Source organism: Pseudophryne corroboree, chromosome 1, assembly GCF_028390025.1.
Source record: "Pseudophryne corroboree isolate aPseCor3 chromosome 1, aPseCor3.hap2, whole genome shotgun sequence".
NCBI classification, from domain to species: Eukaryota; Metazoa; Chordata; class Amphibia; order Anura; family Myobatrachidae; genus Pseudophryne; species Pseudophryne corroboree.
The window spans coordinates 959,169,758-959,190,516 of record NC_086444.1 but is presented as its reverse complement, the minus strand read 5'-3'; the positions used below and the strand labels follow the sequence as shown (position 1 = coordinate 959,190,516).

Genomic DNA, 20,759 nt, shown 5'->3' with positions numbered 1-20,759 from the left:
CGGACGAGCGTGCATAATAAGGAAGGATATTGAATCCCGGGTAAGACTCATACCAGCCACACCAATCACACCGTACAACCTGTGATCTGAACCCAGTTAACAGTATGATAACAACGAAGGAGCCTCTGAAAAGATGTCTCACAACAAGAATAACCCGATTTTTGTAACAATAACTATGTACAAGTATTGCAGACAATCCGCACTTGGGATGGGCGCCCAGCATCCACTACGGACTACGAGAAATAGAATTATCGGTAAGTAAATTCTTATTTTCTCTAACGTCCTAAGTGGATGCTGGGGACTCCGTCAGGACCATGGGGATTATACCAAAGCTCCCAAACGGGCGGGAGAGTGCGGATGACTCTGCAGCACCGAATGAGAGAACTCCAGGTCCTCCTCAGTCAGGGTGTGCCCCTGACCAAGTAGCAGCTCGGCAAAGTTGTAAAGCCGAGACCCCTCGGGCAGCCGCCCAAGATGAGCCCACTTCCTTGTGGAATGGGCTTTTACTGATTTTGGCTGTGGCAAGCCTGCCACAGAATGTGCAAGCTGAATTGTACTACAAATCCAGCGAGCAATCGTCTGCTTAGAAGCAGGAACACCCATCTTGTTGGGTGCATACAGGCTAAACAGCGAGTCAGATTTTCTGACTCCAGTCGTCCTGGAAACATATATTTTCAGGGCCCTGACAACGTCAAGTAACTTGGAGTCCTTCAAGTCCCTAGTAGCCGCAGGTACCACAATAGGTTGGTTCATGTGAAAAACAGAAAACACCTTAAGGAGAAATTGAGGACGAGTCCTCAATTCTGCCCTGTCAGAATGAAAAATTAAGTAAGGGCTTTTATATGATAAAGCCGCCCATTCTGACACACTCCTGGCTGAAGCCAGGGCTAATAGAATCTTCACCTTCCATGTGAAATATTTTAATTCCACAGTGGTGAGTGGATCAAACCAATGTGACTTTAGGAAACTCAAAACAACATTGAGATCCCAAGGTGCCACTGGGGGCACAAAAGGAGGCTGTATATGCAGTACCCCTTTTACAAACGTCTGAACTTCAGGCACTGAAGCCAGTTCTTTCTGGAAGAAATTCGACAGGGTCGAAATTTGAACCTTAATGGGCCCTAATTTTAGGCCCATAGACAGTCCTGTTTTCAGGAAATGTAGGAAACGACCCAGTTGGAATTCCTCTGTAGGGACCTTCTTGGCCTCACACCACGCAACATATTTTCGCCAAATGCGGTGAAAATGTTTTGCGGTTACATCCTTCCTGGCTTCGACCAGGGTAGGGATGACTTCATCTGGAATGCCCTTTCAGAATCCGGCGTTCAACTGCCATGCCGTCAAACGCAGCCGCGGTAAGTCTTGGAACAGACAAGGCCCCTGCTGGAGCAGGTCCTCTCTTAAAGGTAGAGGCCACGGTTCTTCCGTGAGCATCTCTTGAAGTTCCGTGTACCAAGTCCTTCTTGACCCATCCGGAACCACGAGTATCGTTCTTACTCATCTCCTTCTTATGATTCTCAGTACTTTTGGTATGAGATGCATAGGAGGGAACACATACCCTGACTGGTACACCCACAGTGTTACCAGAGCGTCCACCGCTATTGCCTGAGGGTCCCTTGACCTGGCGCAATATCTGTCTAGTTTTTTTTTTTTTTGTTCAGGCGGGACGCCATCATGTCCACCTTTGGTTTTTCCCAACGGTTTACAATCATGTGGAAGACTTCCCGCTGAAGTCCCCACTCTCCCGGGTGGAGGTTATGCCTGCTGAGGAAGTCTGCTTCCCAGTTTTCCACTCCCGGAATTAACACTGCTGAGAGTGTTATCACATGATTTTTCGCCCAGCGAAGAATCCTTGCAGTTTCTGCCATTTCCCTCCTGCTTCATGTGCCGCCCTGTCTGTTTACGTGGGCGACTGCCGTGATGTTGTCCCACTGGATCAATACCGGCTGACCTTGAAGCAGAGGTCTTGCTAAGCTTAGAGCCTTGTAAATTGCCCTTAGCTCCAGTATATTTATGTGGAGAGAAGTCTCCAGACTTGATCACACTCCCTGGAAATTTTTTCCTTGTGTGACTGCTCCCCAGCCACTCAGGCTGGCATCCGTGGTCACCAGGACCCAGTCCTGAATGTCGAATCTGCGGCCCTTTCATAGATGAGCACTCTGCAGCCACCGCAGAAGAAAACACCCTTGTCCTTGGAGACAGGGTTATCCGCTGATGCATCTGAAGATGCGATCCGGACCATTTTCCCAGCAGATTCCACTGAAAGGTTCTTGCGTGAAATCTACCGAATGGGATCGCTTTGTAAGAAACCACCATTTTTCACAGGACCCTTGTGCAATGATGCACTGATACTTTTCCTGGTTTTAGGAGGTTCCTGACTAGCTCGGATAACTCCCTGGCCTTCTTCTCCGGGAGAAAACATCCTTTTCTGGACTGTGTCTAGAATCATTCCTAGGAACATTAGACGTGTCGTCGGAAAAAGCTGCGATTTTGGAATATTTAGAATCCACTCGTGCTGTCGTAGAACTACTTGAGATAGTGCTACTCCGACCGCCAACTGTTCTCTGGACCTTGCCCTTATCAGGAAAGCGTCCATATTTCTTTTAGGAAGAATCATCATTTCGGCCATTACCATGGTAAAGACCCGGGGTGCCATGGACAATCCAAACGGCAGCGTCTGAACTGATAGTGACAGTTCTGTACCACGAACCTGAGATACCCTTGGTGAGAAGGGCAAAATTTGGACATGTAGGTAAGCGTCCCTGATATCCAGTGACACCATATCGTCCTGGTTCGCTATCACTGCTCTGAGTGACTCCATCTTGATTTGAACCCTTGTATGTAATTGTTCAAATCTTTTAGATCTCACCGAGCCGTTTGGCTTCAGTACCACAATATAGTGTGGAATAATACCCCTTCCCTTGTTGTAGGAGGGGTACTTTGATTATCACCTGCTGGGAATACAGCCTGTGAATTTTTTCACAATACTGCCTCCCTGTCGGAGGGAGACGTTGGTAAAGCAGACTTCAGGAACTTGTGAGGGGAAGACGTCTCGAATTTCCAATGTACACCTGGGATACTACGTGTAGGATCCAGGAGTCCACTTGCGAGTGAGCCCACTGCGTGCTGAAACTCTTGAGATGACCCCCCACCGCACCTGAGTCCGCTTGTATGGCCCCAGCGTCATGCTGCGGACTTGGCAGAAGCTGTGGAGGACTTCTGTTCCTGGGAATGGGCTGCCTGCTGCAGTCTTCTTCCCTTTCCTCTAACCCTGGGCAGATATGACTGGCCTTTTGCCCGCCTGCCCTTATGGGTACGAAAGGACTGAGACTGAAAAGACTGTGTCCTTTTCTGCTGAGATGTGACTTGGGGTAACAAAAGTGGATTTTCCAGCTGTTGCCATGGCCACCAGGTCCGATGGACCGCCCCTTTATACGGCAATACTTCCATGTGCCGTCTGGAATCTGCATCACCTGACCACTGTCGTGTCTATAAACATCGTCTGGCAGATATGGACATCACATCTACTCTTGATGCCAGAATGCAAATATCCCTCTGCGCATCTCGCATATATAGAAATGCATCCTTAAAATGCTCTATAGTCAATAAACATATTGTTCCTGTCAAGGGTATCAATATTTTCAGTCAGGAAATCCGACCAAGCCCCCCCAGCGCTGCACATCCAGGCTCAGGCGATTGCTGGTCGTAGTATAACACCAGTATGTGTGTATATACTTTTTTGGATATTTTTCAGCTTCCTATCAGCTGGCTCCTTGAGGGCGGCCGTATCTGGAGACGGTAACGCCACTTGTTTTTATAAGCGTGTGAGCGCCTTATCCACCCTAAGGTGTGTTTCCCAACTCGCCCTCACTTCTGGCGGGAAAGGGTATACCTCCAATAATTTTCTATCGGAGGAAACCCACGTATCATCACACACTTTAATTTATCTGATTCAGGAAAAACTACAAGTAGATTATTCCCACCCTACATAATACCCTTATTTGTGGTACTTGTAGTATCAGAAATATGTAACACCTCCTTCATTGCCCTTAACATGTAACGTGTGGCCCTAAAGGAAAATACGTTTGTTTCTTCACCGTCGACACTGAAGTCAGTGTCCGTGTCTGTGTCTGTGTCGACCAACTGAGGTAAATGGGCGTTTTTACAAGCCCCTGACGGTGTCTGAGACGCCTGGACAGGTACTAATTTGTTTGCCGGCCGTCTCATGTCGTCAACCGACCTTGCATCGTGTTGACATTATCACGTAATTCCTAAATAAGCCATCCATTCCGGTGTCGACTCCCTAGAGAGTGACATCACCAATACAGGCAATTTGCTCCGCCTCCTCACCAACATCGTCCTCCTACATGTCGACACACACGTACCGACACACAGCACACACACAGGGAATGCTCTGATAGAGGACAGGACCCCACTAGCCCTTTGGGGAGACAGAGGGAGAGTTTGCCAGCACACACCAAAAAACGCTATAATTATACAGGGACAACCCCTTATACAAGTGTTTTCCCTTATAGCATTTTCACATATGTAATCATATCGCCAAATAAGTGCCCCCCCTCTCTGTTTTTAACCCTGTTTCTGTAGTGCAGTGCAGGGGAGAGCCTGGGAGCCTTCCTCACAGCAGAGCTGAGCAGGAAAATGGCGCCGTGTGCTGAGGAGAATAGGCCCCGCCCCCTAAAACGGCGGGCTCTTCTCCCGGAGTTTGTGAGATCTGGCAGGGGTTAAATACATCCATATAGCCTCAAGGGCTATATGTGATGTATTTTAGCCATAAAAAAGGTATAATACATTGCTGCCCAGGGCGCCCCCCCCAGCGCCCTGCACCCTCAGTGACCGCTGGTATGAAGTGTGCTGACAACAATGGCGCACAGCTGCAGTGCTGTGCGCTACCTTATGAAGACTGAAAGTCTTCTGCCGCCTGTTTCTGGACCTCTGGACCTCTTCAACTTCGGCATCTGCAAGGGGGGTCGGCGGCACGGCTCCGGGACGAACCCCAGGGTGAGACCTGTGTTCCGACTCTCTCTGGAGCTAATGGTGTCCAGTAGCCTAAGAAGCAAATCCATCTTGCACGCAGGTGAGTTTACTTCTCTCCCCTAAGTCCCTCGTAGCAGTGAGCCTGTTGCCAGCAGGACTCACTGAAAATAAAAAACCTAACTTAAACTTTTATTCTAAGCAGCTCAGGAGAGCCACCTAGATTGCACCCTTCTCGGCCGGGCACAAAAATCTAACTGAGGCTTGGAGGAGAGTCATAGGGGGAGGAGCCAGTGCACACCACCTGATCCTAAAGCTTTTATTATTGTGCCCTGTCTCCTGCGGAGCCGCTAGACCCCATGGTCCTGACGGAGTCCCCAGCATCCACTTAGGACGTTAGAGAAAATAGAAGTATGGTTGTGCAAAGCCAACTTGTAATACAATAACATATCATTTGATAATTAATATACTGGATCTTTAATGGTGCAAAAGTGTACATTTTTAAAAATTATAACTTTTAAAATAAAATGGTTATTTAATAATGTATAGATTTGTACAAATAGTGTGTTCTTATCACAATTTACTAAGCAGACTCAGGATACGAAATCTTAAAATATATAAATTTATGTAATCCACTCTACACTCTTTAGTCTGCAGCCACTGCTTAATAATAGGACACCTGTGGACAGTGGTTAAAAATCGATAAAACAATGTTTTCTGGATTTCCAGTTATTTTATAATTACCACCAATTTAGGGAACTTCAGCTGACTGCACTGTTATTCAAAATGTAGGTACTGTATACATACATATATCTGTATACATTTAGAATTCAATTAGGTAGTTTTTATATTTACTTGAGGTGTGCCTTGCTCATTTGTATTTCCATAAACAAGTTTGACTCCTAACGAATGTATGAACCAACATTGTCAAGAATGGCTGCTGCTGTGGAGATTTTTGCCTGAAGAAGACATCAGATGGATCATACAGATGTAGCCACACTCATCGGATCTGTGGCTATTCGCACCCATTACTCATTTGTGCAGTGTGCATGCACACACAGGTAGCGTGTGTGTATATTTGCACCCATGACCCATTCACTATGTATTGCGCAATCGTGGGTGCGAATAGTCACAGCCCAGTGCACTGAATCATACCCACGATACATGTGCACTTGTGTACACATCGCTGTTAAGCTGAGTAATGCTACAGACAGGGATGTTTTAAAAGAGGAGGGGCCCCTGTTCAGACCCCGGTGGGCCCCTTCCTCTCCACAGTGCAGTAGGCTCTGGCATTGTACACAAGGCAGAAGGAAATTCACAATAAATTACCAATTTTCATGATCACAGCAGCGAAAAACATAGGTCTAGGAACGTATCCTGTATCCTATTGGTGTGTGGATAAAAATGGGTAATTTTTTGGATGATAAAAATGGACTACAACTGAATTGCCCGATAATGACCATTGGTCAAAAATCTTAGTAAAAGGCCATTTTTTTTTTCATCCCAAAAATTTTCAGGGGTAATTGAAGAGCCCACAATATGTGTATTATTTTTTTCTAACCACCACCAAGAAATACTTTGTGGTTGCTGCTTTGGCATTCATCCTCCTTTCCAAAACAGCACAAAGGCTCATTCCACATGTACAGTAAGTTTTCATCTGCATTTAAAAATAATAATGCCTTGTTTTTCCTTACTTGCACACCATTTTGAAAAGTAGACCACAAATCACATTAAATGAGGAAAGCTTGTATTTATTGCTGCCAGGATGCAGGAGATTAAGGAATTTTAAGTAATTACAGTACACACACACACACACACACACACACACACACACACACACACACACACACACACCTTCCCTTATCTCCCATTTGAACCCCTGCAGTGATGAGGATAATCCTACTTATACTCCTTTCAGATATAAACCCTGGCTTTTACCTGGCTCAGACCCTGGATACTGTTCATGAGGTTTCAGTACTTACCCCCTCCCCGGGTTATTCCCAGGTTTCCACCATTCACACTGGACCAGGGTCTTTCATCTAGCAGTGGACACTTGAAGATTATGTCATCTTCAAGAGCTACTGTCCCTGTCAATGAACTTCTTTTAGGCATGGCCCAGGTCATCAAGACCTGGATCTTACCTATCACACACACATTGGGGCACTGACCCAGGTTACAAGTCTCTGGAACAACCCTGGTTGATTGTAGGGTCGTGGATCCGGGATGTCAACCTGAGTCAGACCCTTTCAGACATAAGCAAGACTCACTGTGCCAGGCTATGTCCCAGGTTTTTATTTATGTCTGAAAGGGGTATTAGCGGTAAAGAGGATCAAGGCAAGATAAATATCAAAATTGATGATGATTTTAACATGAAAGTAAAATCAGTGCTTAGTATTAACATACTGTCTGAAACATAACATTTTATATCAGCTTTGTTTAAAGATTAATTATCCATATCACTACAGACAGCTAGCGTTCCTCACACACAGGGCAGTAGAGAGTCTGGCTGGGCCCAGGTACTTTTCAGGGGCCGTGGCCTTATCACAGGAGGTGTGGTCATGCACCCTTTTAAAAAATACCTAAAAAATTATATTTTAAGCGCCACTATGGCCCCACTCCAGCCCAGCAGTCAGCAGCGTGTGCTGGGCTTAGAAGAAGAGCTGTAGCTGATGTTGCCAGTTAAGGAGGAGGAAGTCCAGGGCCCCCACTGGGCGCCTTCATCAGACCTGGGCCCGGGTAATTTGTACCCTCTTCCACCCCCTCTCGGCACCACTGCCCACACATCTTTAGAACATTGGGCCTAATTCTGAGTTGATCGCAGCAGCAATTTTGTTAGCAGTTGGGAAAAACCAAGTGCTCTGCAGGAGGGCAGATATAACATGTGCAGAGAGAGTTAGATTTGGGTGGGGTGTATTCAAACTGAAATCTAAATTGCAGTGTAAAAATAAAGCAGCCAGTATTTACCCTGCACAGAAACAAAATAACCCACCCAAATCTAACTCTCTCTGCACATGTTATATCTGCCCCCTGCAGTGCACATGGTTTTGCCCAATTGCTAACAAACTTGCTGCTGCGATCAACTCAGAATTACCCCCCTTGTCCTATGGGTTCATATACAGGTTAAAAAAAAAACACATCAGAATGCATTTATAGCATATTTATTTAATATCCAATCCAGACAGTGTATTTCTGCTAAGCTGTCAGCCACACTGTGTTTGCTGTTTTAGAGAAGCACTTTACTTCTAACATGGCAGCCTGCTGCAGAAGAATGGAAGAGACATCAGGGTGGGTATATTTTAAGCATAAAAAGTATAAAAATATCCAGTATATAATGTTTATTAAATATCTCAGTAATATAGCACCTTTGACAAAAAGTAATGTCATATTATGGGTATATTTGCTTTTTAAACATTTATGCTGTTTTGTGCTATAATTTATCCTCAACATAGCACTAGAGACAACATTTGTGACAGTTCATGTGTCATGCCAGCAAAGAAGCTTTTGTGTTATTATTGTTTTATTGTTGAGGAGTTGCTTGTCACATACATTTTTTGTTTCCAATTAGAAAGGACAATGTTACTATTTATTTTAGTTATGAAACCCAAGAGTTTAATTAGAGGATGTGAACACTCAGTTATTTATTGCACCCTTATATCATTTCCTATGGTCTCTTTATACTTCTTTGTCTAGCTCAAAGACATTAAAGAATCTCTGATCATTTAACTATTCAAACAGCCATGACTATACTTCTAAAACTTTGAAGAGGAAACTGACATTCATTCAGTGACAGAGTTATACTGAATTTAAAGTGCGATGGTCCTTAGGCAATGCTGTCCAGTGCCGGAACACCTAATAGATAGAGTAGGCACTGGCCTATGGGCCCTGCGCCTTTTAGGGGGCCACACAGATTTCTTAAATTGTTTCCAAAAGATAGAAAAAATGAATCAACTCAAAGAAATGAAAACTTTACTTTAAAGACTCTATAGAGAAAATACTGTAGTAATGTAAAGTACCATTAACAAATGAAACTACATAAACCATAGATTCACATTACAGCTTCAAGATCATAGACCGTGGTTTGGTAAAATGTAAAATGTATTAGGAGATAATTTGCGAGGGGGGGCTTGAGATTTTCACTGCCTAAGGGCCTCCATATGGTTTAATCCATCACTGGCTGTAGCCCAGGGCAACCAATCTATGTATTTGTTGATGAATGATGAAGCAATCATATCTCATTACTATGCCCTTCTGACTGTTTTACTGTTTACATGCTCATTAGCCTATCTCCCATCGTAGGGTTATTTGAAACTGGGATAGGGAAAGTTACTGTGGGCATGACCTTATCATAATGGATGGCCATGTTGGCAATGATCACAACCTTGAGGGCCATCGCCAGACCCCTGGACCCAGTTACTATAAAAAAACATCAAATGCATGATTTGTTTTGCAATAAATGGCAAGAACAGCGCACATATAAAGCTCGCTTTATACTAATACTCAGATGGCTGCATTCTTACACAGATAATGGTGTGGCTTCAGTGAGCAATTATATAACCTTATTACATGAGTTTACTTATACCATATTTCAGTAATGGGCATGTATTTATTTATTTATTTATTTATTTATTTATTTATTTATTTACACAGCTTCTCTATCTGATGATGTTTTATTAAAAAGCATGTAAAGCCACTTTATTAGATTATTTTCTGACACAGAATGAGCATTATTTCACTGAATAATACACATACTGTAAAATAATGTTTGTTTATACTCAACTAAAACTGTCTCCTATGCTCTTCATTCCAGATAAACACAAAACGGGGCCGAATCCCATAAATGGTAAATACAGACTGAGCATGCTGTCTGCACATCTGGCGTCGCTCAAGTAAGCAAAAAATAAATAAATAACCAAACAGGGGATGGTAACACCCAGTTAAGACCAGTACCTGGCCTGTGCTGTGCTGATATTATAATGCTACAGTATGCCGGCCCTTCTGTACCTGGCACCGCAGCCACCTAGGAAGAGTAGGGTTGCAGGACGAGGAGAACAGAAGTGAGCAGAAGCTGCAAGCTGCAGCACTGCTGGCCACACAGAGCAGCTGCACACACTTACTGTAGATACCCTCCCCACTCATGAGGCATCCACCGCAATCAAGAGAAGAGAAGATGACACTGAGTGACACTGAATGGCAGCAGCCTGCATCATTAGTGGGGTCTATGTACTATGCCTTGGAGAGTGATAAAGTGGACGGAGATAAAGTACCAGCCAATCAGCTCCTAACTGCCATGTTAAAGGCTTCACTTGCAAAAGTTACTGGTTGGTTATTAATCTCCAACCAGTTATCTCTCTCCTTAGTACGGGATACGGTCATTAGGTCGACCACACTTAGGTCGACAGTCATTAGGTCAACCGCTATTGGTCAACATGCATTAGGTCGACATGCATTTTTCAATTTTTATTTTATTTTTTTGAACTATTTCATACTTTGTGATCTATGTGGACTACAATTGGGAATAGCAACCTGTGACAAGCACAGTGGTAGCAGAGCGAGGCACCGTGCCCGAAGCATGGTGAGTGAAGCGAGCCATGCGAGGTGACACAGTGCACTAATTGTGGTTCCAAATCACTTTACAATGAAGACAACACCAAAAAAAAGTAAAAAAACCTCATGTCGACCTTTTCCCATGTCGAACTTGTTCATGTCGACCTAATGACTGTGTTGACCTATTTCAGGTGTTGACCTATTCACTGTCAACCAATAGTGGTCGACCTAATGACTGTCAACATAATGCATGTCGACCCCATGACCCATACCCCCCTAGTACATAGCCTTTATTTCCATTCTAATGAAATTATTCTCTCTCTCTCTCTCTCTTGCTTTCTATAAAAAAATTGCCTTTTTTTTTATTTATTTCAGCTTATTCACTTTTCTTTTTATTTCTGTATTGTCACTTTTTCTTTGGTTTGAAGTGTATGTTATTTGTTGATTTTAAGGTACTGTACATTGCTGTGCATTGTTGTTTATATGTTTTTGTGCAGTGCTGTTGTTTAATTATTATATTAGTGTCATGGTTACTGTGTCCATGGCACTGCAGATGCTAAACCCTGGCCCCAGAAGCACAGGACATCGTGATGCATGTCACATGCTGGTGATGTTGCAGCCTTGGCACCTGGTGGGGCACGCTGTCTACTCACTCTGCAAGGACAATGATCTGGTATATAAGGTACTGTATGTTTTGAATGATTGCTTTGCATTCTCTATAAAACATCAGACACTGGCACAGCTTGTTGTTTTAATTATTTTGTACTGTGCATGTACTGCACAATTACAGTATTAGAATGTACATTATTATATTTGGTGATACATGTATTGGCATACGCAGCTGAGGGATTTGTGTGTGCAGTGTTCGAGGTGATGGTGTTTGAGGGTGGTTATGTGGGGGTTGAGGGGGGCCCCAGAGATGTTAGTAAGGTAGGGGGCAGTGATGTTACAGGGTTCCATTATTTCTGTTGCCAGCCCTGAAAAAAACACTGGGTGGATTGGTGTATTCATTCGCTGTAGAAGAGAAAGAGAAGTCACAGTAGCTGAAATTACTGTATTCTCAGCTTTTTAACATGTCTGAGATCCACACAGGACACTGCTTTAAAAATGCAGAAAGACTTTCAGCAATCTGTACTGAAATGGGCAAGTAATGCATAGCTATAAATAAGGTTGGACTGCAATGTAGCTAGGCCGATGGAGGGGTACTGCTGCTGCCCCGTGATACGTGTATTTGGCTTCCATGGTGCCTGGAACTGCACTCTTGAGCTTGCAGACAGCCACCCTATGCATCCTTAGAATGTGCAGGGATTCCAGCTTTCTGGTTGCAACAGTAGTCTGACTCATGATCATGATGTCACGTGTATAGGGAAGAGAAGGCCCAGGGTGCATTTTCATCCTGCTACAGCTCTGAAGTAATATTTTACTTTTTAAAAGAGCTGTTGTGGAAAATCAGCATTAGCAATTTGCCTCTGTGGTTCATATTGAAAAATAACATATTTGGCTTTTTAAGAACTGTAATATTTTTCTTGTCTAATTTACTTAGAAATGAATAAAATTGTATAAACTGTTCCTTGTTTCAAATTTGGCCACAAAATGTTGCATGTTTTGGACCTAAATGTTTCCATTAGTCTTAACCCAATTACACTACACAGCAGAATTGATTAATCATCATCAACATCATCTCAGCCTAACTTTTAGACTATAAATAATTGGGTCAATGTTTGTTTAAAGAAATTTCACACCAGTTCCAAAATGCCTGTTCCATGCAAAAATTCCTAGTGATTTTGAGGATCTCTAATTTTATTATTGGAGCATATATGCTTAACATCATATAAATCCCATGAGACTACTCTATAAATAATAGGTAATGGTATCTGTTTACACTATATTTTGCATTATTTACTCATAAACTAGAATAAATAAATTTGTCTAAAGCAATGTATGTCATAAGTCAGTAAATTACCTGGGATAATTCATTAATATCCACCAGTCCATTGCTATCACCATCAAAATACTTAAACATCTGATCCACCAAGACTTTTCTTAGACTTAATCTGTCTGTATTTTCCATTTCACTTTCCTTTATGATGTGTTTCTGATTCTGTGAGTCTAGTAATGCATTCTTCATCTTTGTGTAGTCTGCCGATTTGCACTTGTCTCCTGTGAAAAAACATACAAAAGCATTAAACAGATGCATGAATCATATTAAATATAAAATTATAAATCAAAACAAATATGTTTCTTTAAATACAAGAATCTTGAAGTGTTAATTGCACTTAAAATACTTCTAAGGTCCTGTTCTAGCCAGGTTGGGGTTCTCCTTTCTGAAGTTCTTAAAGTACCAATATCCAAATATGCCTGGTCTTTTTTCCTTCGCTGCCCAATAGAGGAATTGGATAAATGAGCTGAGAAGCTCTCAATGCATATCCTGAATGTGGCTAGAGCCTTGATTGCTGGACACTTAAAATACCCAGTACCCCCTTCATGCCAATTTGCTTTTGAATAAAGTTTGGCACTTGGCAGCCATGGAGTAAATATCTGCTTACATACATAACGCATCCCATTCCTTCTGGTTTGGTGTGATTGCTTTGTTTATAATACTGTAGCTCTACACCCCATGAAACCTTTCCTTGGGGCTTTGCAGACCTTTTGCTTTGATAGCCTTCAGGCTTTTCTCTGCAGCTGTTATATCTAACAAGTTCTTCACCATTGTCCACTACTATACGCTAGGAAATCAGATTTGGCCTATTTTTTTCTTCTTCTTTTTTCCACCACCCCTCCCTCCTTCTCTATCCTTCTGCTTCCATCTCCATTTCCTGTCTCTTATTACAATATTGCCCATGGGCTGTTTTGTTTCCTTCTTCCTTCCGCAACATAATTTATGCCCATAGAATACTTGTTCACCTCTTTTAGTCTATATTGTCTATCTTTGTAAAGTACCAGATTTTCTTGTAGCTCTTTTTATGGTTTTGTCTGTCTGCCGAAACTATGGCCTTATGTGACTTTACTTATGTCTATATTGAAAATTCTAAGTAAACAATGAAAAAGAAAAAATACTTTTAAGGCATGCAATAACAAAATCCATTCATTGATATAGTAACTGATATAAATCAATTTAATACTTATGGTTGGAATAAAGCACATGGGGCAACAGACATTGCTTGAGACTTATGTATTTAGCTAAGCTTACCAGCAAACACTGGAATCATTAGGGGGTATGGACTGCAGCCAGATGGAGACACCAAAATGCCATTTCAGTAACAGGGAGCCATGTGCTGCACTGTGACATTATCCTGCTGTGCCTGGCTCCTGTCACTGTGGAGGAGCCACCAGTGCAGGAAGAGTCTCTGGAGGCAGCACAGCATCTCTGGGAATGCTGGGCATGCCACTAGAGTGATGAAAAAGTGATGCCCCATGAGACCACGGACCATGCCTACTCTCCCGAGGCCACAACCTTTTACCTATACCATGCCCCTTTTTCATAAGGGGATTTATGCGGCTCTTCATGTGTCACTGACCCCACTGATGCCACTGCCAACAAATGCTTTGAGTAACAAAAATCAAGTCATAGACTACACTTTCATTTGGTTGCCTTTCACAGCTTGTACGTGCACTTTTATGGGAAATGAAATGCAAGCATACACAAACCTAGTGCAACCAGGAAGGAAGCCTATGGTACATACACATGGGTAACCTTAAACACAAGGAGAAATACTAATGAGAAAGATAGTGTGTAATAACCAATGGTGCCAAGCCGTGAAAAAAAGAGAATAAATAAATAGAAATAACTTCTCTCTTGTAGTACTCAATTTCAATAAATTGGTTTCGTGCATGCGGGGAGAAAGGTAAAACAGAGTATAGTGTGATATTGTCACAGAAAATAAAATGTATTAAACATGAAATTAAAGTAAACTCTGATATGAAGTAGTAAACATAGAAATATATGACTCCAAAGCCTCCATATCAGAAGTACATAAAAATCCAGCAACGGTTTACAATGAGGGGAATGTAGATAATCTTCCCTGTGTCTAATAAACACCCCTACCATTCAGTAAGTAGTGCACCAATGCTGTCATGCTGGCTTCAGTAGCCTTAATGTGTTTCGAGCGCATTGCCATCTGAGGAATTGTTGAACGCCTTGAAACGCATTAGAGCTACTGACATTACATGAAGTCAAATAAACGTTTGCCAATGCGGCAGTCAATAATTAAGCGTCACACTAGGAGGGATTTTCTCTCAGTGATGTGTGGTGAAGTGAGGCAGAGCCTTTCCTGTCATACTAATGTATACACCAGAATTTTGACTGTATAAAGTATATGAAAAATACCAAATAAATATTAAAAATATCTTCTTTGTATTATTCTAATCATTTTTAGTACAAACTCTGGAGTAAAAAGTCTATGGGTGGTGAGTCAGTGCCTCCCCTGCCTATCTTTTCTTCACATCTCTGATGAAGACTCAGCGAATTCCCAGCAATATATGTTGCTGTACCTGTGTATAATGCCCACATGAACCCTTTGGCTCATACAATATATTGTGTGTAAAGCTGGCTCTGGTACTAACAAGTGCCTCCTGAGCCGCACATCCCTATTCTCTCTATACCTCAACAATGGATTCACTAGTTCAATATACTACATAATGTTCTCTATCGCAAATATCTACAGATATCATTTTTGTACATTGACAGACTCTAATAGTCTGGTTTTCCACCACATGTTCTGGTTTTCCACCAAGATGTTCTGCAGCTTCAGCTAACCTTACATAAAGAACTTTTATTATCCACATGGTGTAATCATCCTTCTTCTATTCCCAACAGATGACCGCTTATCCTCACACAGGACTGACTTCAAATTAATAAATGCATAACTAGCAATAAAAATGTGGAAGTATATGATAGTTTCACGTATAATAAAACAGTACCAATGTTTCCTCACAGTCATGACTGAAATAAGGAGTTGTAAAGTTAAAGTTGTAGTAACTGAAAGTGCTGGTGGTAAGTCCTCGTAGTAAAGTTTTTGAGTGATCATATCCATAAGAGGTCTCTGCTCTGCTCTTTTGAGAGTAGAACAGAGTCCCAAAGGGAAAGCAAGAGCCTCTGAGGGCAGACTGAATCAGCATTCTTTATTTCTGGCCTCATGGCGACAGCACCCGTTACAACCCCATGTAGTCTGGCATGCTAATAGTAAAACAGACTGAAGAGATTTCCTTATTCTTTCCCTATGCATCTCAATTTAGACTCTGCAAATGGCTTTTTACAGGACAGCTCCCATAAGTAAAATTGGATGTTTAGCTACTGCACAGTACATGCATATTTCTATCCTTCTCTTGTCTTTCATCTTTGCTTAAATTCACATTTTTAGGGGAAATTAGTAGATGCCAATATTTCTTTTATTGTAAGGGAATTAATTCCTGCCAAATACTGACTTCATTTTGGAGGTAAAATGACCTCTTTATTTAGTGCTTCTTAATTTACAAATTCAATATGTGGACATTTCTGTCCCATACCCCAATGCATATTATAGGCCTTTTATTCTGAGTGACAGTTGCAGTCCTTTGGCCTAATTCATCAGAACGATGAGACAATGTGATTTTGTGATATCACAATGAAGGAGCTGGTCCATTGGGACTAGTAAAAAGCTGAGTGCATTGTGTGTCCTTAGGCTCTGTGGTGGCTCTCCATGTGCAGTGTGCAGCTACAGCCACTCTGCATGTCAAATACAGGTGCACTCAGGCAATGACTATGCCATCCCTTTCCCAGTCCTTGCTACCATGTGTGATGTTGTGATATCACAATGAAGGAGCTGGTCCATTGGGACTAGTCTAAAGTTGAGTCCCTTGCATATCCTTAGGCACTCTAGTGGCTCTCCATGTGCATTGTGCAGTTCCAGCAACTCTGCATGTCGAATACAGGTGCACTCAGGCAATGACTATGCCATTCCTTTCCTAGTCCCTGCTACCATGGGTGGTGGCACCACTGCACACCACTAGTTAAATCCCTCCAATCGCCTTAAAACAAATGTTTTAACATGTTAGGAAGAGTTTTTTTCAAACAGAAGATTGAGTATGTATATATTTTTAGATGGATTTCCAGTAAATATCCTTAAACGATACCCCATTCCTCCTATTAGTATTTCAGTGGAGCCTCTTTCCACAAATCCCTGTATTTGTTAAGTGCCATTACTTACCATTACACTCAGATCTGCTTATTGAATACTTCTCTTCCAATCAAGAGTCAGCTTTAATTTCTAGCTCAGCATGGGATCCCTCACTCTTCTAGTGCTCAAAATCTATTAGAGAGTCTGGTAAGCATCTCACAATACAGAATCGCAAACATAAAACTATGGAGGAGTGTATAAATCTAAGAGAAAGTTAGACAAAATAGAGGAAAACTGCTTGTACCTTTCTATAGATTTTTTTGAAGTATAAAACATCAATTGTTAAGTTTTTATTATACTACAGGACTCTAAGTGGGGACCATTATTCCTAGCACAAGGATGACATGAAGTGAACACATGTACCACAATTACTAACAGATACAATTGAATAAATTGTATCTCCTTACATTTTGTTCTGATTAAAATCAAAAAGTGTGGAATGTAATTACATCACTGTCTGGTTTGTTTTTCTTTTAACAAAGAACCTTTGACCCTTGAAACGTAATGTAAGCTTTGCTTTATTTCAAAATGTTTTTTTCAACTTTACAGATTATTTTTCTTTATATTAGTCTATTGCAAATAATTTCTTTCATTCAAACATAAAACATAAAAAAAAAAACAGAAAAACAGTGCTGTATACAAAACTTCCTTTTCACAATGGAAGAGACCGATGTACATATTGATGTATTTTATTGAATGAAAAGTTATAATAAACAAATGTATCTATATGTTAAACATTTAAAAAAAATAATTCTTAAAAAATATTACTGTCATCAGCACAAAACAATAATAAAGTGCTGATACTGCAATTATTAAGCTAAGTAACATGGAGGGGAATTCTAGTAGTCCCCAAGTGACTGAAAGCGAAAATTATTTGCCAATTTAAGAACTGCAAAAATGAAATACTTTATATAGTAGTGTATTTTTGTATTTTTTTTTCTTTAATGAAAGCCTGTGGTTGAACCTTTTTATTTTATTTTTTTATACATTTTTAAGGAATGGACATAAATAAAGAGTACAGTCAAGAGAAAGTAGGTTATGAGTCGTTTGGTCGACACAACTTAGGTCAACAGTCATTAGGTCAACCACTATTAGTCGACATGCATTAGGTCAACAGGGTCACTAGGTCGACATGGTCATTAGGTCAACATGTACTAGGTCAAAAGGTCGACATTAGTTTTTTTGGTGTCGTTTTCTTTGTAAAGTGACTGGGAACCCCAATTAGTGCACCATGTCCCCTCGCATGGCTCGCTTCGCTCGCCATGATTTGGGCAAGGTGTCTCGCTCCCCTACCACTACGCTCGGCACAGGTTATAGTTCCCAATCGTAATCCACGTGGATCGTAAAGTATGAAAAAGTCCAAAAATAGAAAAAACTGTGAAAAATTCATGTTGACCTTTTGAACTGTCGATCTAGTACATGTCGACCTAATGATGTTGACCTAGTGACCCAGTCGACCTAATGCATGTTGACCACTGGCGTCACAAGGTGGGTGTGGGGGGTGCGGCCCGCACCCAGGTGTCACCCGCCGAGGGGTGACACCAAAGAGCCAGCTCCTGTTCAGTGACAGGCGCCAGGTGCTGCACTGTAACATTACGTGCAGCAACCCGGCTTCTGTCACCATGTAGTAGCAGGCAACAGAGACACACTGATCTCCGGGAGCAGCCCGGACCCCGGAGTGATGAAAATGCGGGTCGAGGCACTTAGCCACGCCCCTCCCACAAAGCCACGCCCCTCCTGACGATCACATGCTTAGCCACGACACCTCCCATGAAGCCACACCCCTTCCGTGTCCACGCCCGCACCGGGTGCAAATGAGGTGAGTGACGCCTCTGATGTCGACCAATAGTGGTTGACCTAATGGATGTAGACCTAAGTGGTGTCGACCTAATGACTGTATACCGTGAAAGTACACAGCAAAGAGAAATACATACTGTAGCAAAGAGAAATGCATTTAGCAGAGATAACATATGACATAAAATATAAATGGTAAAAGACATGTCATTCAAAGACTGCTTATTTGTGACAAATGCTATTTTAGAACTGAATTTTTAACTAACTTAGTATTATTGTAGATTATTAATCATTTTTTTTAGCACTTGGGACAAATTGTTGTCATTTTTTTTTTGTCAGCAGAGAAATATACCTAAAGGTCTGTCTTTAAGGGTAAATACTGATTATGTTTAAACATATACAGGTGTTTCCTCATATATCTAGCCTCAAAGGTGGTCATTTCGAGTTGATTGCAGCCAGCAACTTTTTGCTGCAGCTGCGATCAACTAGTCCACGCCTATGGGGGAGTGTATTTTATCTTAGCAGTGCTGCGATCGCTTGTGCAGCCGTGCTGATCTAAAAAAAAATTCAAGCAGAAGAAGACCAGCCCTATACCTACTTACCCTGTGCGACGATCTCTGCGATGCTGGAGCCGGCTTTGACGTCAGACATCCGCCCTCCGTTCTGCTGGACACACCTGTATTTTCCTTACCACTCCCCGAAAACGTTCTCCAACGGTCCGGATCCGCCCAGGTACGCCTTCTTCTTGTCAGTCTTCTTTGCGGTCGGCTCTGCGACCGTTTCCACTGTAGGACGCAACGTCGCACATGTGCATTGCAGCCGCCGCGCATGCGCATTCTGGACCCGTTCGCACTGCAGCGATAAACTGCTGCATGCAAACGGGTCAGAATGACCCCCAATATGCCATGCGCCACGAGATGTCTGGCCTGAGTAAGCCAGCATCACTATTTGAATAACCCCCACAATCAGACTCTGCTGATTAACTATATTCTGTGTGCAACTGCATATGAAATGCTACTTACAGTGCCTTCCAGATTGTAGATTGTGTGTCTTATTCACATAAAGGAACACACAAAAGACGCCAGTTTGACTGCAGCAACAATGTAGAAAGGCACATCTGTACCCATAGTGTGTTCCTCGGAATTTGAGATTCCTCGGTAATGTGTAACCGGCTATGCCTGCAAGTTCTTAATTAACTAATTTATGATCAAAAACCGAAAAGTAAAAACAGAAAATAATAAAACAAGTGTGGTAATAATAAAAATTTTTCTAGTATGTTACTCATTTAATAATTGCTTGCAAAGAAATTTGACTCAACACAGGAACAAACATTAATAAAGAGAGCTGCATTGTTTTGTCCAATTAACCCATATTCTTTTGTTTCATTTTATTGTGAAAAGTCACATTATCCATAAGATCAACATTTCCATAATTTGATATATTTAGTGACCATTAATCTTATCAATTTGTATTGGAGATAGAATAAAACTATTATCCCTATTAACGGTAGCTATAAATCATGGTAAAATACTGCACAATTGTTCATGCTAAACAGATTTTGAATTAGGTTTGATTTTGAAGCTAATTAGGTGGCTTATCACTTACACCCAGACTACAGACAATTTACACCTGGCGTGTAATGCAATCCATCACTGTACTGGCTACCATCTCGTGTCTCAGATCATTACTATGGTACAATATATTAATATAATGTTACTTTAACTGTATTTTTTTACTTTATCTGCAGTATTCTTAATTGACCATATTTTGCTGTCAGGCTTATGCAACAAATGATCTCCTAGGTTGATTAGGTCAACCATTGCTCACTATGGGCAGATGTACTGAGCCTTAAAAAGTGATAAAGTGGAGAGTGATAAACTACCAACCAACCAGTTCCTGTCATTTTTATATAAACACAGCCTGTGACATGGCAGTTGGGAGCTGATTGGCTGGAACTTTATCACTCTCCATTTTATCACTTTTCAAGGCTTAGTATATTTGGCACCAACTGTCCCGATTTCCATGGTACAGTCCAGTTTTTTGGGGACTGTCCTGCTGTCAGTGTCCCAAGGTGTGTGTGTGTGTGTGGGGGGGGGGTCAGTTGAGAGGCTTTCTGTCACTTGCTGCTCTGCTGTAGAGCGTGCAGGCGCACACAGCATCTATTCATAGAGACAAGAGGGAGAGGGGGCATGCCAGCAGCTCACAAAGTGCTGGACATGCCCCCACAGTGATGGAAAATGGGATGTGGCTTGCGATTGCCAGTTTACAATAAAG

At 41.9% G+C, this 20,759-nt stretch overlaps 1 protein-coding gene across 2 annotated transcripts in view; it reads right to left on the bottom strand.

Annotated features, from left to right (window-relative positions):
- Positions 1 to 20,759, bottom strand: part of FSTL5 (follistatin like 5) — a 1,009,581-nt gene that overhangs the window by 420,934 nt on the left and 567,888 nt on the right. For both annotated transcript variants that reach the window (XM_063920448.1, XM_063920449.1), the window contains exon 5: positions 12,500 to 12,696. In XM_063920448.1, coding sequence (XP_063776518.1) covers positions 12,500 to 12,696 — 197 coding nt within the window. The remainder of the gene's footprint in view (positions 1 to 12,499; positions 12,697 to 20,759) is intronic.